The sequence below is a fragment of the Vulpes lagopus genome, chromosome 3 (assembly GCF_018345385.1).
Source record: "Vulpes lagopus strain Blue_001 chromosome 3, ASM1834538v1, whole genome shotgun sequence".
NCBI lineage: Eukaryota > Metazoa > Chordata > Mammalia > Carnivora > Canidae > Vulpes > Vulpes lagopus.
In genome coordinates, this window is record NC_054826.1 from 164304490 (window position 1) to 164330501 (window position 26012).

Consider the following 26012-nt stretch of genomic DNA (forward strand, 5'->3'; position numbering starts at 1 on the left):
GGCCCAAGAGGGATCCCTGGGTGGCGCAGCGGTTTGGCGCCTGCCTTTGGCCCAGGTTGTGATCCTGGAGACCCGGGATCGAATCCCACGTCGGGCTCCCGGTGCATGGAGCCTGCTTCTCCCTCTGCCTGTGTCTCTGCCTCTCTCTCTCTCTCTCTCTCTCTCTCTCTCTCTCTCTCTGTGACTATCATAAGTAAATAAAAATTAAAAAAAAAAAAAAGTTTAAAAAAAATAAATAAATAAATAAATAAAAGGGCCCAAGAATACAAGTCAATGCCACATAATATAGGAATATCACAATGGGATGCATTTGGTAATTAGATTTATTTTGTTTTTAAATAGTAAGTACAACCTTGTATCAGCAGAATTTCACAGTAGGCTTTTCAAGTATTTGATTTTTTGGCTTATGATAATTAAGTGTAAACCACTGCTTTGAGTGCTGTCTTCAACAATAGCAAAAATCACTCTTGATTCAAGAACATTCATTTAATAATTTAAATTCCTCAGAAAAACATAGAAAATGAATTGTCATTGTATTGTAAACATGATCGATATAAATCTTAAGCTATGAAAAAAAGATCACAACCCCAAAAAGCAGCACAAACCCCACCTCCTGCAGAGGCAAATGTTTACCAAAATTATCAAAAGGGTATTAACAGAATTGACCTGTCAATTACAATAAGGGAAAGAGGAAACCGCTTTTAACAAGGAGGATCCCCGGAAGGTTACAGCTCTGAAAAGTAATGAGGTGTCTCTAAATTTTCACTTGAAAATCCCGCAAAGGCTCATTAATGGTCCATTCGATTATCTAGAGTTGATCTTCTTGGGAGGCAACTTCTACTGGCAGTTCTGGAAGGCTAGTTATGACCTGCATTTGGAGAGTGCTGTATTAAAAGTGCACAAGAAAAATATTTTATTAAAAAAAAATATGTTATTAGAACTGCAGGCAAAGACTTCACGTCTTCTAAGGACTCTTCTCTCAATACCATCCCATTGTTTAAATCTGCACTTCAGCGGAGTTCCCTGCACACGTCTATATGCCGTCTATCACAGGAAACCTTCCGAATTCAGTGAGGCCACCCCCTGTATCAACAGCGACACCAGGGCGCCTGGGTGGCTCAGTCGGTTGAGCGTCTGACTCTTGACTTCAGCTCAGGTCATGATCTTGGGGTCATGGGATCAAGCCCCCCGCCCCCCCCCCCCCCAAGCCAGGTTCTGCACTCAGCAGGGAGTGGGCCTGAGATTCTCTCTCCCTCTCCCCCCACCCGCCCCCTGTGCTCTCTCTCTCTCAAATAAATAAATCTTTAAAAAATAAAACAGCGACCACTACCCCCCAAGATTAGGCTCACAAGCACCAGAATAGTTAAACTTACTGCTGCCTTCAAAGCTTGATCCAGATCTTCGAGTAGGTCCTTCTTGTCCTCTAAGCCCACAGAGAGTCGGATCAGCGTGTCACTAATGCCAAGGACATCCCTGTCGCTCTTAGGCACCGACGCATGGGTCATGATTGCCCTGAAAGAAAGAATGAGCACATTTTCGATCACTATATTGTATCTGTCTCATAAACTGCGATTATCGTCGATGGGCTTTTCTGTTCTAAATATCAAGCTCTTCCTATGCCTATAACGCTTCACAGGCCAAAAAATAAGGAATTGTAAAAATCATCTTTTCCAGTCATTATCTTAAGTGAAAACTACGACCTTTTAGCCTTTCTACACTCCATCCACACACGGAAGGTGCCAATCAAGACTCCCACGCAAGAGGGGAAAAGACAGCCTCCAGCTGCAGATTTTAGCATCTGCCTGGAAGAGGCCTTGGCCAGAGGTTCCATACCCCCGGCCCAAGCAGCTGGACTTACAAAAGGCCTGTTGGACCAAGAACCAGCCAGGACTGATTCCCTCCTGACCCATGGATTAATCCAGAATGGCACCGTGTGAGGCAGCTCGGGGAAAGGCAATCCAGGGAGAACTCCGGTGGCAGCCAGGGAGCATTAGGAATTCCAGCACACGACCCATGGATGTAGGGGCCTGGAAGGGTTTTCGACCCTAGCCAGCGGCTCATCGTTGTCACTAACACAGATAAAGCTAAAGCACCCAAAAAAATAAAAAAATAAAAAATAAAAAAAAAAAAAAAAAAAAAAAAAAAGCTAAAGCACCCACCACGGGTCAGGCACTACGGCAAGAACTGGGAAACCAAGAAAAGTGAGATATTCTTCTCTACCCCAGACAACAACGCAGAAGCCAAAGACTCTGACAATTTCAGAAACACAAGGGTCTACACTACCAGCAACATCGAGGCTTAAGTGGCTTCGTCCGATCACGCCCGAGATCCACGGATGGAAGATCTCGGACGTGGGCGACATAATCGCGTCTCCTCTTTCATCGCTCTACTGCGGCTGTACCTGCCAACGTCCTCCTTAAATGCTCTGCCTTTTAATTCCTTGAGAGAGAGCGTACACCTAGAAACAACGTACGCCTCTGACACCACCAGCCCTGCGCACGAATCAGCCTCTCCACACGCTGGCTGTGTGGCCTCGTGAAAGGCACCTGTCCTCAGAATCAATTTCCTTATGCAAAATAATAATGGCAATAATAGCTATCATTTATTACAGGCTCACCACCAGGCAGGGACTCTACTGGGTCATTTGTGTGCATTAATTCTTTTTCTTTTTTTTAAATGAATAAAAGGTAATAGAACTCCCATCCCCAAAGTTTATCACAGTCATCAAAGGAAGGAACACATATAAAGCATCTGCAAGTACCCGGAGTGTACTAGATGCCTAATAAAAAATAATACTTCCTAATAATAATTAACATCTATTGGGCCCTTGGTATGAATCAAGGCATCGGCTTCGGGACATTTTTTTCCCCCCGTGTTCCCATAACAACCCTAAGAGCCGAGGACAGGGCCATACACATTTTACAACCGAGGAAACAGACTGGGAGGACACAGGTAACTTCTCGGAGGTTGCACGGTTCATACGTGTTGTTAGGCTGGACCAACCCCGTGCACGCTGGCTCTGCTTCTTCCCTCCCCTATTGCAATGCTGTACTCGTTGCAGCAGTTGTCACCCTCACAGAATGAGGGTGACGGGGTGGACAAGCCCTGACCTAAATTCACTCGTCCACTGGCAGGCGTCGGGGTTATGGCCTCGCCGGTTGGTGCAGCTCAGGGCCCAGCCACTGCGAACCACATCCTTAACGGAATCATTTTTGAGACAGCTTTAAAGTAATGCACGTTTCAGGACTATGAAAAATAACCCAATTTCATATGCCGAGTGTGCCCTCTTGTGCATCCGGACTTATTAGCAGGCGTCTTCCTGAAAGACTCACAAAAACCTATCTGGATTAGCCTCATTATTTGGGCATCATACCTTTTTTTTTTTTTTATTAGACTTTATATGAAATTGCCCGACTCTTCACAGCTATTCCAGAAATGTTTATGAAAATTTAAACACAGACGCATACCAGGTGCACTCAGTACTCCCGAAAATTACTGGGTAATGATGTAATTACCACGGCAACATTCACATCACTGGGGCAGAGGTACATACAATAAAATCCGGGTACAGCTCAGGAATGCTTGGTGGGACGGGTAATCAGTCAAAGGTAATTTATAGTTTGATCATTAATCCCATTTTTATGGATGAAAAAAACTGAGGCTCAGAGGTGAGTAACTGGTGGAGCAGGTCCCAAATCCAGACCTAGGCTACTCCTCCCTCCCCTCATTGTTTCTACACAAAGCCTCAAGGACAAAGCCGCGGACACATTCCTACGTGGCATCTGAGTCATCGGCAAAACGTTCTGAATCCCTGTTTCCTTGTCTACAGAATAAGCTGTTGGGACGTCTGATCTCAGGCTGCATCTTCTAACATCCTGTGGTGCTTCACAGAATCAGATGAATTGACTGGATTGGGAATGGCAGGTGGATTTTGGGTTTGTCTTGCAGATACACGAAGCCTTTTGAGGTTTCGGCCGCGATGCGGTCTGACCGTCGGGGGGACGGAGGCTATCTCATCGGACACGGCCCCTGCTTCCAAGGAGCCTGGACCTCAGCCCTTCTAATACAAAGTCCCCCAACCTCCCTCCCAGGGCGGGGTGGGATAGAACCTAATAATAATTAACATCTATGTTAATAATAATTAACATCTACTGCGACCCCCGGGTCGCAGGTCAGAGATCCTAAAATATAACTCCGCTGGAATCGCATCCACCTTCGGGCCGAAGGGAAAGAAGCACAAGTGGAGGCGACACAAGCGGCTTTTCATCAGGGTCTCCAAGCTGCTGGGTCAGAGGTTCATTCCGATTAGAGAGCACGATGCTCTTCTTATTGTCAAATGACTTGAATTGCTCCTGATTTTTCCATATGCTTTTGTAAGCAATTGTAAAAGCTGACATCAGAGTCAAAACACGGAGGAAAAACAAAAATATATACTCACGGCAGCTCAGCGAGACTTTCGTATCCTCCCAAGCTCTCAGCCAGAGTAAATAGCTACGGCAAAGAAAACATTCGTTTGGATCTTTCACTACAACAAAAATATAAAACTAAATGGTTTTAATAAAATGGCCCTGGACAGAGAGGGTGGAGAAATGGTGGTGGATTATGAAAAAAAAAAATACAAATTGGGAGAGAAACCCAGAGAGAAAAATGAACATAAAAATCACTGATGTCCCCGCTTGGACATAGGGTGTGCAAACTTTTGAAACATCACAAGTCGAGGAAGGTGAATGTCTCACAGCTTCCTGATCTGTCCTTCTACTTGAGTAATAGCTAACGTGAGCCCTAAAACCTCAGAATTACTACATTTGAGACCTGGCTCTGCGGGGACCCTTTGAATAAAGATGCTACAGGTCTCCCAAGTCGCCTGCGCTTACTTGTTACGATAGATCACGTGCTAAATGAGTACGTCCATTTAACTCCCTCCTGGGCACATACACACACCGGGGGGGGGGGGGGGGGGGGGGAATAAAAGAAAAAAAAGAAAGAAAGAAGAAGGAGAAAAAGAAAAAACCCGGTTTTGTATTTAGTGTTATAGTGTCACAGAACTTTACAAATAATCCCCAACTACTGTCCCGGCTGTACTGAGTCACATGCACCCCTCTTTCTGCTTTTCGTGCCACTTTTCACAGCAGGGGACCCCGACTCATGTGGCAGCGGCCCAGGCGTGACACCTGCTGGACGCAGGGCCCGGGACCCAGGATGGCGAGCTCCCTGGGCCCGGTGCACGCGGGGGCCTGTCCCCGGCCCGGGCCCTCGGCCAATGTGAAAACCCCCACGGAGCCCCCGTCCCTGGCCACGGCCCACGGGGCCCGGACCCGGGCTGTGGCTCGCGGGAGCCTTTGTTCGGTGCACCGGCCACGGGTTACCCCGAAGCATCACGGAGTATTTCATTCGGAAAAGGGGTTCGGTTTCTGACAATCTGGAAAGCCAGGGCATCAGGGGAGGCCACGGCCACGGCCACGGCCCCGGCGCCCGGTGGCCTCGCAGAGGTCGGGGCAGGCGGACAGGAGAGGCGGCTGAAGCTTTACCTTGAGGTGCTTGAGAAACGCCTCGGCGTGCACGAGTGTGCCCTTGATGTAGAAGGTGATCATGCCCGGGCAGCCGGTGCACTGACGCTTCACCAGCTCGTGCTGAGGATGCGAGGGCAGCCCTGCGGCCGGGACGCACAGCGAAGGTCTCGTTAGAGCCAAACGGGAATTGCAGGGAAACGGAACATTCACCGTGGGCCTAAGCCTAGGGAGGACGGCTCGGGCCAGGCCGCCCCCGGTGCCCCATCTGGGCCCGAGCGCCTCCAGCGGCCCTCTGGCGCGGCCTCCACCTCCCCGGCTCCCCTGGCACCGGCGGCTCGCACCTTCCTCACCTGGACCCTGTACAAGCTGTCGTCTTAGCCTGGAACATTCACCCCTCTGCTAAGCGCATCATACTGTGATTTCCTATTTAACATGGGTCTTCCCTCCCAGACCCGCTCCGCGGGGAGAGATCCGCTTCTCTTGTTAATAATTGGACCCCAGAGCCTAGTCCAGGGCTTGCTCCGTCATTGGCAATTGATAAACATTTGTTGAAAGAATCGGAATGTCGGGGGTCCCCGGGGGGCTCAGTGGTTTAGGGCTGCCTTCAGCCCAGGGCCTGACCCCGGGGTCCTGGGATCGAGTCCCGCATCGGGCCCCCTGCGTGGGGCCTGCTTCTCCCTCTGCCCGTGTCTCTGCCTCTCTCTCTCTCTCTGTCTCTCATGAATAAATAAACAAAATCTTAAAAAAAAAAAAAAAGAATCGGAATGCCTGTCCACGCCCTTCCTTCTAACAGGTGCCCCCGCTCTTCAAGACGCAGGCCAAAGCTTTTCTCCCTCCCTCCACTCAAAACACAGCCGCCAACAGCTCTCTCCCTGGGGGACTCGGAGAGCGTCTCACCTCCTGCATAGTTCTGCCTTAGTTCATCTAAGTTCCTCGGGGGCAGGAAGCAAGCGTCACTCCCTGTCCACCCACGGCCACGATGCTAAAACATCAAGAGGATCCTAAGTGACCAATTACTTAAAGCCACCACAATTAAAAGGCCAGTAAAATAAATTCGAGGAGTGATAGATGCCCACTAAGGCCACGTGAGCTGGCAGTGGTGAAAAAATTTGAAAAGGAAGTTAAGACAGCTTCTGGGGAATTGTGGTGCGTAAGCAGCAAGTCTCAATTTGATGAGTATCCAGTCCCAACCTGAATCAGGTAAGAGGTAGAGCTCATGCCCTGTGGCAGACCCAAGGCCTGGGCGCAGACCAACTGGGAAGTACAATCTTGGAATCTTCCAATCTTCCAAGATTGGAAGTTGCAATCTTGGAATACTGAGCCAAGCCTCCAAGCTAAGGATCATCACTGGAACACCCAATGCACACAACTTCGTAACATCCAAGCAGCCTCTAGACCTCGGGCAGCACCAGGACACGGGCCCTGCCTATCTTCTCACTACCAGACCCAGCACCGAGCCTGACACACAGCTACCTCACAACAGGTGTCATGCACAGAATGCCTAGGGCGACCCAAGAATCCTAGTGTAAACACAGGTGCTTAGAAATCAGATCAACATTGCAGCGCGTGGGCGGCTTGGTTGAGCACCTGACTCTTGATTTTGGTTCAGATCATTATCTCAGGGTTTTTTTTTTTTTTTAATACTTTATTTATTTATTCATGAGACACAGAGAGAGAGGTAGAGACACAGGCAGAGGGAGAAGCAGGCTCCATGCAGGGAGCCCGACACGGGACTAGATCCCAGGTCTCCAGGATCACGCCCTGGGCCGAAGGCAGGCACTAAACCACTGAGCCATCCAGGGATCCCCTATCTCAGGGTTTTTAGACTGAGCTTGGTGTTGGCTCCATACTTGCAGGGAGTCTGCTGAGGATTCTCTACCCCCCCCTTTCCCTTCACCCCTCCCTCTACTTGCACACACCCTCTTTCAAACAAATAAATCTTAAAAGGAAAAGAAAAAAAATTAAAAGTAAAATAAATTTTAAAAAATAAATAAATCATGGGATCCCTGGGTGGCGCAGCGGTTTGGCGCCTGCCTTTGGCCCAGGGCGCGATCCTGGAAACCCGGGATCGAATCCCACGTCAGGCTCCCGGTGCATGGAGCCTGCTTCTCCCTCTGCCTGTGTCTCTGCCACTCTCTCTCTCTCTCTGTGACTATCATAAATAATAAAATAAAAATTTAAAAAAAAAAAATTTAAAAAAAAATAAATAAATAAATCATATTAACTTACCAGGATAGATGACCTTTTCTACCCGAGGATTAGATTCCAGAAACTGAGCAACTGCCATTCCGTTCTCGAAATGTTTCTCCATTCGGACGTGTAGAGTCTTTAGTCCTCGATTGCACAGGTAACAGTCCACCGGGGATGGAACTGCTCCAAGAGCTGCAAAATGAACATATCCTGGGGTAATCTGAACGGTGGGGAGAGACCCAGAAGATGCTCTCACTCTCTTTTTTTCAGTCTAGTGACTGCGAGGCGGGCTACCCAGGTCAACGTTGGCGTTTCCGGGGGGAAGTTAACATATCGAGTCAGAAGCGTAAGAACGAAGCATACAGAATGCTCGAAGACCTGGGCTTCGGGACGAGAGCGGAAATCAATATCCTGCAAACGACACGAACTTCTCAAACACGAACATACACAGTCCTCTGCATGATTTCCACTCGAGGACACACTGCCCATAGCTGGACCTTGTATTTCTTTGAACACGTAGAGGAAAACAGCCTCAGTTCCTGCCGTTACTGGTTCTACCAACATTCAACTTAGCTTTTTTTTTTTTTCCAAAAGTGACTCTAATGAGGATCTTGTTCAGGTACCAAGAAAAGTTTGGAAGGACATGATTTTTGTCGATAAAAAAATGATGACCAAGAATCAGGTAACATGACAGGAATTCACTCTCTCTTCTGTCCCATAGAAACATCCTAATTTTCCCCCAGTGCAACTTAGCTTTTGTCTAAAGCAGCCCAGGAGTTACTCTGCCTCCCAGATACACATCTCAGCTCAATGTTTTAGAAATGAACTTATCAAGCACTGAGTTTTGATTTTCTTCCTCCGGGCCTTTTTTTCTTTTTCTTTTCTTTTTTTTTTTTTTTTTTTACTTTATTGCTTATTTCCTCTATTTATTTATTTCATACTTATTTACTTTATTCTTAATTATGTGTGTGTCTTACCTGTCAAATCGCAATGGCTAATCTAAGTGTCTTCAAATAAACAATTACCCATACTTGAGATAACTAAAGTATCTAAACAGGAAATGGTACTTAGACATCTGTTAAAAAATATAAGTTTATATATGAAGTGCTATTTAAGATTAACCACCATTTCAGATATAAAAGATACAGTGTAAGAAAGCCATCATTCCAAATGTGTTATCTAAAGAAAAAAAAAATCTATTAAGTCTGAAAACTAAAAATTCAGTTGCGCTTTCCCCAATTATGGTTCAAAATTAACATGATTTTGAAAAATAACAGAACTGATATCTTGAGTCATGTTGTAAAGCCCAGTTATGCTCTAACTATATTTTTATATTCCAATTTTTCTACTTTCCTTTAAAAACCAGAATCTTTCTCCTCTATTTCTCATTTCTTCCTAATTTAGCAGAATGCCATCACTTCATAACATTTAGTGGAACTACAAATATCAAATGTCGTCTCTCTAAGAGGATAAGGGTAAATGCAGGCTGTTTAATACTTACAATTTTGTAAGAAACGGAGCCTGTTATGGAGGCTCTCGGAATTAACAGACACTAAGCCCATTACGACATCACTGTGGCCTAAAGCAAAACAAAAACCTTTAAGTTAAAAACAATATACATTTATTCTTCATTCTAAAATTTAAAAAGGTGACTCTCTGGTAGAAGCCCTATAGAATAAGTTTAAATAAATTGTATTCCATCTGAGGATGCCCGGGTGGCTCAGCTGGTGTTGGCCTTCGGTTCAGGTCATGATCCCAGGGACCTGGAATCAAGCCCCACACCGGGCTCCCTGCTCAGGGAGACTCTGCTTCTCCCTCTGCCCCTCCCCCCAACTCATGCTCATTCTCTCTCTTTCAAAAATAAATAAATAATTTTTTTAAAAAAACCTGTATTCAATCTGACAGCACCAAAAGCCGTATCTGTAACAATGAAAATAAAAATCACATAAAAATTGTTTCTTTTTAAGCTGTCAGTAGGATAAAACTGTAACGTCTTTGAGTAAATTTTAATCCTCTGTTCATGGTCATGGGCATAGCTTTGTCTGCTATAAATGAAATCCCATATTTTATCCGAAGTACAATTTTTTTTACTTTCTACATGACTCATAACAAAAACCTGAATAATAGAAGGAAAAGGATCAACATATCATGCCTTTGGGTATTTTCATCTACCTATAGAAAAGAATACTCAGAGTGTAGACTCCGCATGCCTTACCATTCATATATTTTGTCGCTGAATACATACAAATATCAGCTCCCAGCGCCAAAGGCCGCTAAAAGGAACAAAAGATTTTCATTTTGTAAATGGTAAATCTCTTTCAAAAATGCTTCATGACATGCCAATTTGCTGTTGTAAATGTCATCCCTATTCTAACTTTTCAAAAGTTACACGCATCTTAAAGTTCTCCAGGGTCTCTGATGGTATCTTTCCCCTTTCTCTCCCACCAAATAAAAATACAAAGTACTGGACCCAATATTCAATCCAAAAGCACACATTTTCTGGAAATAGCAAGTGAACTCAGGTCAACAGGTCTCCTGAAATTGTTTCTTTAGAGCAGTTGCTGGCTGGTCCTAAGTTAAGTGTATCACTGAATTTTACAATGCAGAGATGCTGACATTTTATGACTCAGTAAACATATAAAGTAGTCGATGTAAACACTTAGCCATTGTTATATCAAGTGAGAAAAAAACTAATATGCTTAGATTTTGATCATTAAAGCCTGATACTATATGCTGTGATCATTCACTTGATGTGCCATGATCTTAACCCTTAATTACTCTTTTTTTCTTAATTACTCTTTCATTATACTAGTTTTGCCGAGCGTAAAGTCACTTAGAAAGAAATTTGTTTTCCCTCATCTGATTTTCCTACAATTCAATCCCTTAGTCTTAAAATCTCTTTGTTTATAAGTGAGAATTAAAGTTATAATCAACTTATTCACTGAACAATATATTATCATCTTTCTATTTACATCTTTTTTTAAAAAAAAAAAAGTAAGCTCTATGCCCACCACAGGGTTTAAAATCACATTCCTGAGATCAAGAGTCGCATGTTCTCCTGACAGCCAGCCAGGAGGAGGAGCCTATTTATATTTTCTTTAAAAGAAAGTGTGTGTGTGTGTGTGTGTGTGTGTGAACCTCACCAGTTGTTTAGTCTTTGGAAGGTGTTAGTATAAGGGGCTATAGGGCTTTTCATTTGGGGTGTTTCAAAAATAGGATGTTTTAAGCCAGGTGTTACTCGAAGCACTCTCTACATAGGTGTTTGCACATCTCCAAAGTGATAAAGTCAAACTAGATGATGGTCTCTCCCAATGGTAACATTCTCTAAACTCTGTGGTCAAAAGAAAATGAAAAAATGAAGAATAACTAACATCTGTTGACCTCATTATATGCCAAGAACCACATTAAGTACTTCCCAAATCTCAGTGAAGCACTATATAAAATATTTTACCTGACTCAATAATATTAAGTACTTTAAGATTTTCATTGTACAGCTGGGGGAAAAAAGACTAAGAAAAGCAAAAGAGGGGCACCTGGGGGGCTCAGTCGGTGAAGCATCTGACTTGACTTCAGCTCAGATCATGATCTCAGGGTGGGGAGATCGAGCCCCTTGTTGGGCTCCACACTGGGTGTGGAGGGTGTGAAGCCTGCTTAAAATTCTCCCTCTCTTTCTCTTCTGTGCCCCCATTCCCAGCTTGTCCTCTCTAAAAAAAGGCAGGAAGGCAGGAAGGAAGGCAGGAAAGGAGGGAGGAAGGAGGGAGGGAGGAACAGACCATTCAGATTAAAAAGCTGGGAGAGCTAGCACTCATACCAAACTGTATGAATCCAGAGGCTCTACTCTTGAACTCTGAAACTTTACGATGGCCTGTCCATTGTGCTTTTTGTGACATTTTCAGAAGATCCAGAAGACAAACGGCAGGGAAGAAAGAGAATGTATCAGGGAAGAAAGAGAATGTATCCAGTTTTCGAGAAGGTAAGATAACGAGAGGACCTTTGTAGAAGATCTGCTTTATGGAACTATGACATGCGGCTGCTGAGGGACAAGACGTTTCTGATTAACTCAACTGGAATGACTCCAAATTGAAATGAAGCAAATTGCAGACCCTGGCATGAGGAAATGTGATGTGGGCTTCAGAAAGGTAGAAAAACTGGACCTATTTTAGTGACAGTAAAGGGGGGAAAAAAGGGCCAGGCCTGATGAGTAATCTGGGCAGGCCCAGGCTAACATAATTCATGCAACCTCTTTGGGAATATACAGGACTCACTGTGACTCAGCTAGAGCAACCCTAGGCTGTGTTAACTAGCCTAGAGTAAGTGGTATACGGGGTAAGGAGTTGGGATAAAAAATCCAAGAGTGAAAATCACCTGGGACAAATAGATGAGGCCAGGAGAGCTTCACTTGGAAATAGACTGTTTTACCTGATATAAGAAGCAGCCAAAGCTGTATGGTGAGCCAAAGGCAGGTGGACCATGAAGCTATCCAAATGCAGTGTAGCCAGGAAATGTGTTTGAGGAAAACAAGATAAAACCTAGTAGTGCTTTCTCAATAAAACGGAAGGTGAAGAACAGGTTTATACAAACTCCCAAAGAATTGGCCAATTGCATGAAGGCAGCAGCCTGTGCCAACTTCGGGAACCCAGAACAAGGTGGGCTGGGGGGAGGGATATTAACAATTGAGCTATAAATATCTGCCTAATTTAAGAGTAGCAGAAAATGAGCTGGGCTTTCAGGAACTCGACAGAGTAAAGGTAAAGTACAGGAAGTGTAATAAGAATGATCATAAGGTACAGGCAGCAAGCAAAGAGCGAGAAGAAGGTAAACTCCCAATAAGGAAAGGAAACAGACTGGGCTACCTGGAGGGAAGAAAGAGAAAACATGTGGGGAAAAGGGCAGACAACTGGTCAGTTATAGAAAGATCCCTAGATGATCTACCCAAAGGAGCAAAACGGAAAAAAGTACCTGAGAAAATAGGAGAAAAAATAAAAGGAATGGACCATGAAAGGGGGAGTTTGAGATGGGAAGAGATGTATGTAAAGGGGTAGGCAGGAAAAGAGATGGTTTAGGGACACCTGCATGGCTCAGAGGTGGAGTGTCTGCCTTGGGCCCAGGGCGTGACCCAAGGGTCCTGGAATCGAGTCCCGCATCGGGCTCCCACAGGGAACCTGCTTCTCCCTCTGCCTGTGTCTCTGCCTCTCTGTGTCTCTCATGAATAAATAAATAAGATCTTTAAAAAGAGTGAGAGATGGCTTAAAGGGAGCATTATAAAGGCCTTGGTACTTATAGCTACAGCGTGAAACAGGCAGTAGAAATTCCTAATACAAACGAGGTAAAGCTATAGGGAGCTGGCCATAGCCTGTGGGGCACTGAGGGAAGAGACACCAGAGAGGAGCAAAGTGAAGAAATAATATGTGTGATGTACACTGAGATGTCATGCAGTTTAGCTTCCATTTATTTGGAAGGTTAGCCAGGTTTAATGATATAATGTATATATTACATATATTATGTAATACATTTAAATATATATTAAATTATACAGCTTAATTATTTTAATAACTTAATAATACATTAATATATTAAAAATAAACATATATACGTTACATATGCATCATATATGTTTTTCAGTCACACCATATATATATAAAAAACATCATAATGGACTTATTACCAGCTCATAAACATTAAAGTCCCTATTATTTATAAAGCACTGACAGATAAAAATCACATAATAAGGCCAGCTCTTCAGAGAGTTCTCACATCCTAAAAGAACTTAAAAGCTTTAATTAAGACAACTTTTAAAACACACAAAGTCCCATATCAGATATGAACCTAGGGTTGGTTGAAAAGATACTAGCTAATGGTAGAAAAGGTCCCATTTTAATTATTTGTCTAATCAGTAACTATGATTAGATTCCATGAGTTTGATAATGATTTTAACATAAACAAGTCTTGGCTTTCCTAGTTACAGGTGTCTATAGTCCTCTAATCATGCCAAAAAAATTATTTTCACTTACCTGGAAATATGCTGACATAAAAGTATTATCCACGACCAAAATGATGTCGCCACGTTTATGAACGGTGTGTGCACAGGCTTCAATGTCAATCATCTTCAAGCTTGGGTTTGTGGGGGTTTCAACCCAAACAAGCTAAAACATTTCAATAAATGATAATAGTTTATGAAAAATATACTTGCACGGATATACGTGCCATCTATTGTAACCATGTGGCACACTGCCCTGGAGGAGCGTGGGTGATGAGGTTGCAAGGTTCGAATCTGAATCCTAGCCCCCATTAATTTCTGAGAGGCCACGGTTAAGTAACTACCCTCCAGATTCCTCGAATTGTACATCTGTACGGTAGGCCTGATGATATTTTATAGAGCTGTTATAAAGATCAAATGAGGTAATGTCACATATAAGCAGAAAAGTGCTCAAGCTAATTCTTGTAAGGACTTTCCATTAAAAAGAGGATCAAGTTCAGAGACACAATTCAGTGTCTAAGAATTTTGTCCTCCAAAGTAAATAACATACAACACCGAGATTATAGCCTGGGAGTTTCACTAAAGAGAACTATGCCTATAATGCCAAACACACCTTAAATATTAACTTAAAAAGCGCCAGTTGCATTAGAAACTATAAAGCAAGCACCCAGAACTTGAAGAGCGTGGGTTTTAAAGTGCAGGAGAGAAAACCTGGTCATAGCTCATTTAAGGAAGAGGCACTAGCACATCCCAAAACCTAGTACAATTCAGACACATAGTAGATGCTTGACAGTAACTTTAAAGACCAGAGAAAAGAGAATTCCTTTTGTTAAACAAGATGCCACTGTGTTGCATGGCATTACCTACAGCCTTCTTTGTAAAAGGGTTAATGATTCTCTGTTACTGTGTAAATGAACTACGCCTCTACAGTTTAAAATTCTTCCCATTCTAGAGTTTTACTGTAGAAAAGTTCAGGTAGTTAAAATAATGCATGGTCTACAAGAACCGAATTATTTTAAAAATCTATAAAGTTATTTCTGGGCAAGAACCTATTACTCCTATTCATGATAAAAAATAATCACAATGAAAGGAATAAATACAAAGTTGATTTTACGGGGACTTAAGAAAATCTACTTCATACAATGAGGCAGATATTTCAGGGGCGAAAAATGTATTAATTCAAGTCAGTAGAGAGCCACTACGTAAAGTTCTGTTGACCAGGATTAACATACTCAAAATTTGCTTTCCTCCCTTCGAAACACTCAGACCAGCTATTTTAATAAGTATCTTTCCTCCTAAGCAGGATAAAAAACAAGTTCCTTTGAAAGCAAACCTTAATCACTCAAAGCTCCCCCCTGTGTTAATCTTCAAAGTAATTACTTGGGTGGGAAAAGGTTTTCACTTTTTAGCTTCCACTGCGGCATAATCTTGAGTATACAATTCAAACCGTTTAATCACTAACAGAAAGTTGGAAAAGGCTGACTTTGACTTAGAAAAGACACTGGTCCTTCTTTTACCCGAGCAGAATTTAAATGAGGCCCCAAGAAAGAATTCACATGTGCCATTCACCCGGGCACAAAACCCCTTCCGGTGGCTACAAGCTTCCCGGGCCGGGCCGAGGCTGAAGATTGCTGGTGGCCCGTTCTCTCCTTGCAACTGTTATGTTGTTGAAGAATCGCTTAGAATTCTTAAAAAGCCAGGGTGCTTAGGGTCCGGGGTCTTGGCAAGCTTCCTTTTCTGCGACCCAGTCTCCGTGATGACTTCTGTTCCCAAGACCAGCCTGGGACCGCCGCACAGCGCTGTGGCTTCTGCTCACAGATCTTCCTGAAGCTCCTGTACTGAGCACTTGATCCGCCCCACCTCATCGAATCTACACAAGCACCGTCCTATAAAGCAGGTGCAATTTCCCCCACCTTGCAGATGAAGAAACTGAGACTTGGGTTAAATTATCTGCCCGTGGTAGCACACCGACTGTGACACAGAATTGGAACTTGGGTCCTGCTGTGGAGCTCATGCGCCTATGCGTCATACAGTGCTATCCTGGAGAAGCCAGGCCCATCTCCATATCGTTGATGCCTTCCAATGGCTTCTAATACAATCTATTATTTAAACTGAAATTATGTCCTCCAGTAAACAAAAGGATGGAAACCAAACGCCACCCAGAAAGCAGACAAAACTGAAAACTAACTGAGTTACCTTGGTTTCTGGTGTAATGGCTGCCTCTAGCAATTTGATTTTGGAGCAATCCACGAAAGTAATCTTTAATCCAAATTCACTCGCCACCTGCCTGAAGTACCTGTTTGTACCTGAGGCAGACAAAAAATCAGACAAAACAGAAAGGACACTGTACTGAGAAACGTTCATTCTTTATAGGCACAAATGCTTTATAAATATAAAGAAGTGTCAATCACGAATAAAAATACAACTGACAGCAATTCCAGTTTGGTTAGATCATTTGGCTACCTTGTATAATAAAGAATATAAGGCTTGGATTTTAAACTACAAGTTAAAGAGTCAAATAAAACACACTTGATGTCCATACCAAATGGCATGAAGCAAAAAAGTTTCTGAAAACACACGACTTCTACTCTTCAGACATTGAGTGGCATGCTCCTTGAAACATCAATAGGTTTTTTAGCAATTTCTTCCTAATACTCAAATTTAAAATAAATGAACCAATATCAATAAAATGCTCAAAATAAATTTTCAGGGGCGCCTGGGTTAAGCGTCTGCCTTTGGCTCCGGTCGTGATCCCAGGGTCCTGGGATCGAGTCCCTGCTCAGCAGAGAGCCTGCTTCTCCCTCTGCCTCTCCCTGCTTCTGTGCTCTCTCTCTCTCTCTCTCTCTCTCTGTCAAATAAATAAATAAAATCTTTTTAAATAAATAAACTTTCAGTCTGATTATACTTTGATGATAATAGAAAAAAACTGGTTATTATTCCTTAGCTTTTCTCAATCTTTTTGTTATGTGGTTCTAAATGCTTTTATAGATAAATGAGGCAATATAAATCAAACAACTACAGTTTCATGGTGAAAGGAGATAAATTATTCAACTTAGAATCATTCGTCTTACACTGTTCTGGATTTGATTTTTATTTTTACATAGGCAAATTTAAAGGAAAAATTGTTGTTACTGATAGCCAACCAAAAAAGAAAGGAAAAGAGGAAAAGTATTTTATGATCAAAGATATACTGAACTTTTGATGCTATATAGACTGACCCTACATAATGTGATTGAAAAAGAATGTAAGGAATTGTTAAAAATCAATAGCAACTTTCAAGATTCAGTACCTATGTGTGCCATGAGTTTTGTTTTTTTTTTTTAATAATACACTATAAAGGTAACCAAAGGTGTGCTCTTTCTACTATTTCTATTTAACAAACAATCAGGGAACAACGATAAATACAAAGCACCGCAAATTTCTAAGAGGGTTAAAATGATTGCTAAGAGTAAGTCTCTTACTTCAAGGAACTTACATATTTGACTTTTTACTAATAGGAGACAGATAAAATGACAATATTCTAGAAATCACGTTTTAATTATTTGGGAGCATCTGGAATCCATATCCCTATCTTTACAAAAATTTTTGCTATTGTTTTGGGCATAAAATCAAGCCTTGCTTGAAGGTAAGGGCAACCTGTCTGTCTCACCACTTTAAATAACTTCCATTTAAATTGTTCACTTTAAATAACTTGCACTAAAAAGTGTTTGGAATGAAAGTTCTTACATTTGAACCCATGACGGACTGCAAGGGGTAAGACCCTCGACCCTAAAATTAAAATGAGAAATATTGACTCTAGTCTTAAGTACACTTTTCCACTTTTCCAGGGAAAGGGTCCATACTTCAAACAGGTTTTCAAAAGGTTCCCTAAAACCGCAAGCGTGAGTGTGCAGGGAGGCTAGAGAAGTGGGCAGAGGTAAGCTGTTTGAGAGTGACCTGGGCTATACTTCATCTTCACTGCAGATAAACATTTTAAATAACACTAGAACACTCTTTAAACACCATCTTCTCTGAAGCAGAAGGTATCTGAAAGTTGATCACAACTAACATCCTCATTCCAGCAGCAGTTAAAAAAAAAAAAAAACTAATAAACAAGTGTCAGAGCATGTTTACACTCTTCCTTTACCAGGTCTGGGCCAACACTGAGGTGTCCATCACACCTTTAAAAGATAATAAATGGGGACGCCTGGGTGGCTTAGGGGTTGAGCGTCTGCCTTTGGATCGGGTCGTGACCCCGGGGTCCCGGGATCGAGCCCCACGTCGGGCTCCCTGCATGGAGCCTGCTTCTCCCTCTGCCTCCATCTCTGCCTCTCTCTCTGTGTCTCTCATGGATAAATAAATAAAATCTTTAAAATAATTTTTTAAAGATAATAAATGATCCATAATCCTGGTAACATTATTAATATATTTCAGGACCCACTTTATTGTCTTTAAGATACCAGCTGATGCAACCTGAATGAGACAAGTCACCTACCTCCGTACACATCATCCATACAAATAATTTGGTCGCCTGCTTTCAAGAGGTGGGTAATAGTCACAGTGGCAGCTAAGCCTGAAGCAAAGGCCAAACCTAAAATGAAAGCCAAGGGAAGAGTAAACCAATTAGTCAAACCTCTGGGCTGAAAAACACCTTCAGTATTTCCCTGCATTAGCTTGTGCTCTCGCCTCTGCTGGCGGTTCAGGACAGCCAGCACCACTGAGTCACGAGGGGTCCCCTGATGAATACAGGTGCCCAACTCCCCTTTAATTTTAATTCCTTGAAATTAAAATATCTTTAAGAGAAAAAAACACCTAATTCTGCTTTGGTGATAACATTTCTCTGAAACACTTCAAAGAAATAATTCTTTACAAAATTCTGAGATGAAAGGCCAACTGCCAATTCAATTACAGCTTAAAATCAACAAACTGAAAAAAAAAACATCAAACTTCAGCAACAGAGCCAAGGTAAGAGTCACTCACTGACCACATGGCTATCCAAAACCCAAAATCAGGCCTGAGAGGTGTCTGTGGAATTGAAAAACTGGTTTTTTGTTTTTTTTTTTTTAAGTGTAAATCTCTTTTAAACAGATATGATCCCGAAACCTCATAGAGAACAATTAAAACGATTAATAAAAAATAAAAATTTTTTAAAAAAAAGAACACGCTTGGCACTGCGTACATTAAATACCATGTATTTACGGAAATATCCTGACAAAATATCAACACATCCCCTTCATGATAAAAATCGCCTGCAACTGGTAGAAGGGAGAATCCAGTTAACTTGAAAAATGTGACACTTAAAATCTTCTCAATGAAGTCTAGGTTGGGGTCAGCTCTGTGGCTAAGCTGTCACCTCAGTCAAAGCCCCCGGGTGTCCTGGACCTGGTGGGAAAACCCACTGGCCTGTCAGCCCTGTGAGCCCTGTGAGCCCCATCGGCCCTGGGAGCCCCATCAACCCTGGGAGCCCCATCAGCCCTGGGAACCCCGTCAGCCCTATGAGCCCCATCAGCCCTAGGAGCCCCGTCAGCCCTGGGAGCCCCGTCAACCCTGGGAGCCCCATCAGCCCTGGGAACCCCGTCAGCCCTATGAGCCCCATCAGCCCTAGGAGCCCCGTCAGCCCTGGGAGCCCCGTCAACCCTGGGAGCCCCATCAGCCCTATGAGCCCCATCAGCCCTAGGAGCCCCGTCAGCCCAGGGAGCCCTGTTAGCCCTGTCAGCCCTGAGAGCCCCGTCAACCCTAGGAGCCCCGTCAGTCCTATGAGCCCCATCAGCCCTATGAGCCCTGTCAGTCCTGGGAGCCCCATTAGCCCCGTCAGCCCTGGGAGCCCTGTCAGCCCTGGGAGCCCCATTAGCCCCATCAGCCCTGGGAGCCCTGTCAGCCCTGGGAGCCTCATCAGCCATATGAGCCCCATCAGCCCAGGGAGCCCTGTCAGCCCTGTCAGCCCTGAGAGCCCCGTCAACCCTAGGAGGCCCGTCAGCCCTATGAGCCCCAACAGCCCTATGAGCCCCACCAGCCCTGGGAGCCCTGTCAGCCCTGGGAGCCCCATCAACCCTGGGAGCGCGCACCTCACGCACCTGCGGGCGACCCCTACATCAGCGAGGCTCAGTCTTCAGAAAGAACTCCCCTCATCCAAAAGAAAAGAAAAACCTCCCCCAAACCCCCAAACCCCCACACACATTTCCAACCCCTACACTCAATGCTGTGAGAAAACTCCTAAAACTCATTTTCTCTTCCCCATTCCGTCTTCGTTTATATCATTTATATAAGAAATACGAAGATGATTTAACAGTCCTCCACTCCCTTCACGAGAAGATTCAGGGGCTCACCCCTAATGCCCCTAATCCCTGGGGGCCCCTCCTCAGGGCAGCAGGTAAACGCAGCCCGGGTTGCGCTGTGCTCAGAGGTAGTGTTACCAAACTCCGTTAATATTTACTCGTTTACACGGACACGTGCAGACAAAGTGCATTTACAGGGGTAGTAAGCGGCAAAGTCTTGCCATTCTTGCCTCTACTCCTACGTAGTTTTGCCCAACAATCACACGCACGCATGACGCCTGCCCTCCACGCCCTTGGGCCGAAATCTTCAACATCTTCGTAAAATAAAAAAATCCGAACTGACTAATCCTTCTCTCTTTCCGACTCCAAGTTCTGTGCCTCTGTGATTTTGCTGATAGGCGGAAGAGTGGGGTCCAGACTCCACGAACCCTGAAGTGGAAACCACTTACTGTACTTGGCCCCATCTAGGGCCGCCACGGCTTTTTCCAAGCAATTCCTGGTGGGGTTTCCAGAACGGCTGTATTCAAAGCCCTGAAGAAGAGGAGATAGAGTTTATCTTACGAGATTTAAGTTTCCGTATCAGAGTCCTAACATAGACCCCTCCACAACTACGGGCTCCTCCTACCATCGTGATTTTCCACTATTTAGTTGTGACACGTCTCGCCATCACATAGGAGCTGCACAGTCCCGTGGCTGCAGCGGTGGGAGAAGGCCCCGAAGCCCAGCAGCCTGGGTTAGAAGGCTAGAGCTCCACTTACGAGCTGAATGCCTGATACGGAAGCTACTGAACGTTCCCTGCCGTTGATCCCGGCACCCGAAGATGGGAATAAAATACCAAAAACTAATCCTGTAAAATTGTTGTGATGATAAAATTATATTATGTGTAATAAGTTCTCTACGTGGTGCCCGGCACATGCTAACTACTAGAGAAACGGTTGTTTGCACTATTAGCATTATTATTCCTCATTAACCTGGGGACACCAGGAAAAGGGAATTACCAGAGCCAACAGAGTAAACTTAGGTCTGACCCAGATTTCATTTCCCAAGACCTAAGTGGTTCAAGTCCTGTTTATCATCCTACAAGAAACTACCAACAGGTCCTACAAATGCTCCAAGTTCAGATCTTGGCTCGACGAAAGTGACTCAAAAATACAGGGTAATTCTTGGCACCGTGGCTACATACAGTAATTTTTTTTTTAATTTGCTCTTTTTACATTTACCATACTAAGGATATTCATCCAGTCATTCAGTCATTTTATTTAATATCGTGGTCTGCTTTTTAGGAAAACGAAGCCAAAGGTCCTAGGGAGCGTCGGAACCAGTATCCAAACCTAGGATTTCAACATTGACTGAAAATGCTACAATTTTCTCTCAGTGCCTCATATAGCACACAACAAAACACAACAACCACTTTTTACAGATTGTTTAGGGTTTGGGAGCTCCCAGTACTAGTAATGGGTGTATATACACATTATAGATATAGGTACACACACATATATTTTAAGTTTTGGTTGTTTGTTTCGTTGTTTGTGACAAACTGAGTAGACCTATTTAGTAGGGTTTCGGGATATCCTCATCCCTCCCTACCATCACCTCCATGATGTGATCCCCAGGCAGAAAAAAATCTGTGCGGATTCATGTGGCTACTGCTGCAGAAAGGCACCCCTGTTGCCATGAGGATTTACTGCAGAGATGGAACTTTCGGAGGTAGATGGAGAAGTGAATCCCAGTGGCAAATCCCGACCCTCACACCCATTCGATGGCTTTCCAGTGGACTAGGAGAAACAGATGCTTCTCATTCAGCTCCTCAGATTCTCTTTAGGGCTCTTCATGGAGTTTTTAAAGGTGTTAAGAGGTGTTTGGTGTTTGTAGACTTCATCACCTACGTTGGCTATCTGAAAATATCTAATTATTAATTTCTGGTTAAATGGTTAACTTTTGTAGCAAGACCTAATAAAACCTGGACAGTCACACATTCACAGAGCCTACAGCAGCAACAACAGACTGTAAACTTGGAAAACAGGCTGGTTTTCCAAAATAAAGTAGCTGGACGTAACCTAACCAACTGTAAAAATGCCCTTAGAACTCTACCTCACCAAACAAGGGGCTAAGTTTAAAAGAATTTTCCTAAACTCACATCGCATGACACGCTAAAGAGGTTTTTGAAGTGTAATCCAAGCTTTGGACTTACAAAGTTTATTGAACTAATTTCCTTAAAAGCTCAGCAACTTTTAATACTCCAGGATCTCGTCAGTGTTACCAAAAGGGATTAATAGATACTGCTCTTTCAAAACCTTACAACTCATTTATCTATAGCTCTGGGTCAGTTCCTTGTAAAAAAAAAAAAAAAAAAAAATGTGTCCTGTCCTTGCCCTCTGACCTGGCTACTGTGAGGATCGAATGGAAAAGGTGTAAATGTGAACACCGTGAAATTCCAAACTACTGAGCAATTATAATGCACCATAAAGTCTAACATAAATATCAACAATTTATGCGGTAGGTGCTATGATTAACTGCATTTACTCAGGATTAACCCGAGGCTTGGAGACGTTAAGCAACCTGCCCAAGGTCGCCGGGATCAGAAGAGGTGGGGTCAGCACTCAATCCTAGCCCTCCGGTGACTTATGCTGTGAATCACTAAACCATACTGCTTAAATGATGCAATGGCTCAGATTATTAGCAGAATTACTGGAGCACAGCAGGGTGTAGCCTAATGCCTCGGCGTAGCTTCTAGAGCAGGGCTGCAATCCCAGCGACACCAGTTACTAGCCATGCGGCCTCAGTTAGGCTACTTACTATTCCCAAATCTGTTTATTTAATGGGAAAAATGAGAACCCATCCAGACGAGGGTTGTCCTGAGGCTCATCCCCGACCATACCTGTAACACACCTGACACATGACTCGCAGGTCTGTATCTAGCCCTTAGCAGCTGCTCAGTCACTATTAACATCGAGCACAGCCACTGAGCATGATCTTGATCCCAGGTCAGTTATCAGATCCTGAAGGTTGTTTTGTTTTTTAAAAATTTTATATATTTATTCATGAGACCCACACAGAGAGAGAGGCAGAGCCACAGGCAGAGAAGCAGGCTCCATGCAGGGAGCCCGAGGCGGGACTCGATCCCATGACCTTGGGGTCACATCTTGAGCTGAAGGCAGAGGCTCCACCGCTGAGCCCCCCAGGTGCCCCCTGAGGGTTTTTGGGGTTTTTTTTTTTAGTTGACTCCCTACCCTGGCTTTATGATTTTTGCTGCTAAAGGTAATTCAACAGTTATGACCCTCAGTTTTGAACTGCCAATTTGCCAAAATTACACGAATTTCAGTTCAAATCTGTACAGTGGGACGCACTGTTCCTTCCAGTCCTGCTTGTTCCAAGAATGTGATCAGCGGGCCGCGAAGGCAGAGGGTCAGCGCCAGGGAGGTCCGCACGGCAGTGCCCCCTCCCGTGCACACTGCCTTGCACACCGCCTTACACATCACCTCGCACGCCGCCTCGCACGCTGCCTTGCACATGGCCATACACACCGCCTCGCACACCTTGCACATGGCCGTGCACGCTGCCTCACACTCCGCCTCACACACCTCCTTGCACACCGCCTCGCACTCCGCCTCACACACCTCCTTGCACACCACCTTGCACACTGCCTCTCACGCCGCCTCGCACACCTCCTTGCACACTGCCTTGCACACCACCTCGCACTCCGCTGTGCACACTGCCTCATACACCTCCTTGCACACCACCTCGCACACCTCCTTGCACACCGCCTCGCACACCTCCTTGCACACCACCTCGGACACCGCCTCCCACACCACCTTGCACACCACCTCGCACACCTCCTTGCACACCGCCTTGCACACCTCCTTGCACACCTCCTCGCACACCACCTCGTACACCTCCTTGCACTCCGCCTCGCACACCTTGCACACCGCCTCGCACTCCACCTCCCACTCCGCCGTGCACACCACCTCGCACACCACCTCGCACACCGCCTCGCACACCACCTCGCACACCACCTCGCACACCGCCTCGCACACCGCCTCGCACACCTCCTTGCACACCGCCTTGCACACTGCCTCGCACACCTCCTCGCACACCACCTCGCACACCTCCTTGCACTCCGCCTCGCACACCTCCTTGCACACCACGTCGCAAACCTCCTTGCACACCGCCTCCCACTCCGCCGTGCACACCTCCTTGCACACCACCTCGCACACCGCCTCGCACACCTCCTTGCACTCCGCCTCCCACTCCGCCGTGCACACCTCCTCGCACACCACCTCGCACACCTCCTTGCACACCACCTCGCACACCGCCTCGCACACCTCCTTGCACTCCGCCTCCCACTCCGCCGTGCACACCTCCTCGCACACCACCTCGCACACCTCCTTGCACAGCACCTCGCACACCTCCTTGCACACCGCCTCGCACTCACTCCGCCTCCCACACCGCCGGCGCCCCCGCCCCCGGGCACCCCCCCCCCCCGCCGTCCGGGCCCCGCTCACCAGGTGCTGGCCGGGGGCCCCCTGCTTGAAGGTGGTGGACAGGGAGATGGGGGGCACCACGGCGCGGGAGCTCCACTGCTCGGGCTCCTGGCCCACGTGGATGGCCTGCGTGGCGAAGTGCGGGAAGCGGGGCTGGAAGCCGTCCGGGGCGGTGTCCCGCTCCTGCATGCCGGGCCGCGGAGGGGACGGAGCGCGGGGGCAGGTGCGACCGGAACCGCGGAGACTGGGCCGGAGACGCGGGGAGCGGGAGCGGGAGCGGGAGCGGGAGCGGGAGCCGGAGCGGGAGCAGGAGCAGGAGCAGGAGCCCGAGCGGGAGCAGGAGCAGGAGCAGGAGCAGGAGCCCGCGGGGCCGCCGACCGCCAGGCTCGCAGGCCGCACTCCGCGCGCTGGACCTCCGCGGCCGCCGGGGCGGGGCGCTCTCGGGGGCGGGGCCAGCGGGAGCCAATGAGCGACGGCCGCGGCGCCACGCGCGTTCCTCATTGGCCGGGGGCGAAGGCGTTGCCCGGAGCGCCGCGGGCCCGCCCCTTCCCGGGGCACAGAGGACAGTCCACGCGGTGCGGTCCCCCGGGGCAAGGTTCGGGGGGGGGCTGGGGGGCCTGGAGGGGTCGGGGTGCTGGGGGGCCTGGGGGGGCTGGGGAGCCTGGAGGGGTCGCGGTGCTGGGGGGCCTGGGGGGCTGGGGAGCCTGGAGGGGTCGCGGTGCTAGGGGGCGTGGGGGGCTGGGGAGCCTGGAGGGGTCGGGGTGCTAGGGGGCCTGGGGGGCTGGGGAGCCTGGAGGGGTCGGGGTGCTGGGGGGGCCTGGGGGGGCTGGGGAGCCTGGAGGGGGGTCGGGGTGCTGGGGGGCCTGGGGGGCTTGGGGAGCCTGGGGGGTCGGGGTGCTGGGGGGCCTGGGGGGCTGGGGAGCCTGGGGGGTCGCGGTGCTGGGGGCCTGGGGGGCTGGGGAGCCTGGGGGGTCGGGTGCTGGGGGGCCTGGGGGGCTGGGGAGCCTGGAGGGGTCGCGGTGCTGGGGGGCCTGGGGGGCTGGGGAGCCTGGGGGGTCGGGTGCTGGGGGGCCTGGGGGGCTGGGGAGCCTGGAGGGGTCGCGGTGCTGGGGGGCCTGGGGGGCTGGGGAGCCTGGGGGTCGGGGTGCTGGGGGGCCTGGGGGGCTGGGGAGCCTGGGGGTCGCGGTGCTGGGGGGCCTGGGGGCTGGGGAGCCTGGGGGGTCGGGGTGCTGGGGGGCCTGGGGGCTGGGGAGCCTGGAGGGGTCGCGGTGCTGGGGGGCCTGGGGGGCTGGGGAGCCTGGGGGGGTCGGGGGGTGGCTGGGGCTGGGGGTCGGGCGGGGCTGGGGGGCTTGGGGAGCCTGGGGGGTCGGGGTGCTGGGGGGCCTGGGGGGCTGGGGAGCCTGGAGGGGTCGCGGTGCTGGGGGGCCTGGGGGGCTGGGGAGCCTGGGGGGTCGGGGTGCTGGGGGGCCTGGGGGGCTGGGGAGCCTGGAGGGGTCGCGGTGCTGGGGGGCCTGGGGGGCTGGGGAGCCTGGGGGGTCGGGGTGCTGGGGGGCCTGGGGGGCTGGGGAGCCTGGAGGGGTCGCGGTGCTGGGGGGCCTGG

General features: G+C 47.0%; 1 protein-coding gene across 2 annotated transcripts; it reads right to left on the reverse strand.

Moving 5' to 3' along the window:
- Positions 1–305: 305 nt before the first annotated feature.
- CTH (cystathionine gamma-lyase) lies at positions 306–24832 on the reverse strand. Of its 2 annotated transcripts, none has more exons than XM_041750498.1 (12): positions 24434–24832; positions 20381–20462; positions 18152–18247; positions 15874–15983; positions 13712–13843; positions 9916–9973; positions 9202–9279; positions 7740–7892; positions 5529–5650; positions 4439–4491; positions 1374–1512; positions 306–868 (listed from the first exon to the last, which is right to left on the reverse strand). In XM_041750498.1, the coding sequence occupies exons 1-12, from the start codon at positions 24599–24601 to the stop codon at positions 809–811; spliced, it is 1251 nt and encodes a 416-aa protein (XP_041606432.1). In that variant the 5' UTR covers positions 24602–24832; the 3' UTR covers positions 306–808. The 2 variants fall into 2 exon arrangements, with proteins under 2 accessions (XP_041606432.1, XP_041606433.1); XM_041750499.1 differs by having other exon boundaries at positions 306–884; positions 24434–24831.
- Positions 24833–26012: the final 1180 nt, after the last annotated feature.

Excerpts from the sequence above, each read along its gene's own strand:
- CTH (XM_041750498.1), bottom strand. The coding sequence starts at position 24,601 with ATGCAGGAGCGGGACACCGCCCCGGACGGCTTCCAGCCCCGCTTCCCG. Across the intron at positions 1,513-4,438 it reads GAAAGTCTCGCTGAGCTGCC|GGCAATCATGACCCATGCGT; the intron begins GTGAGTATATAT and ends TCTTTCTTTCAG. Across the intron at positions 869-1,373 it reads ATCAAGCTTTGAAGGCAGCA|GTCATAACTAGCCTTCCAGA; the intron begins GTAAGTTTAACT and ends CTCCAAATGCAG.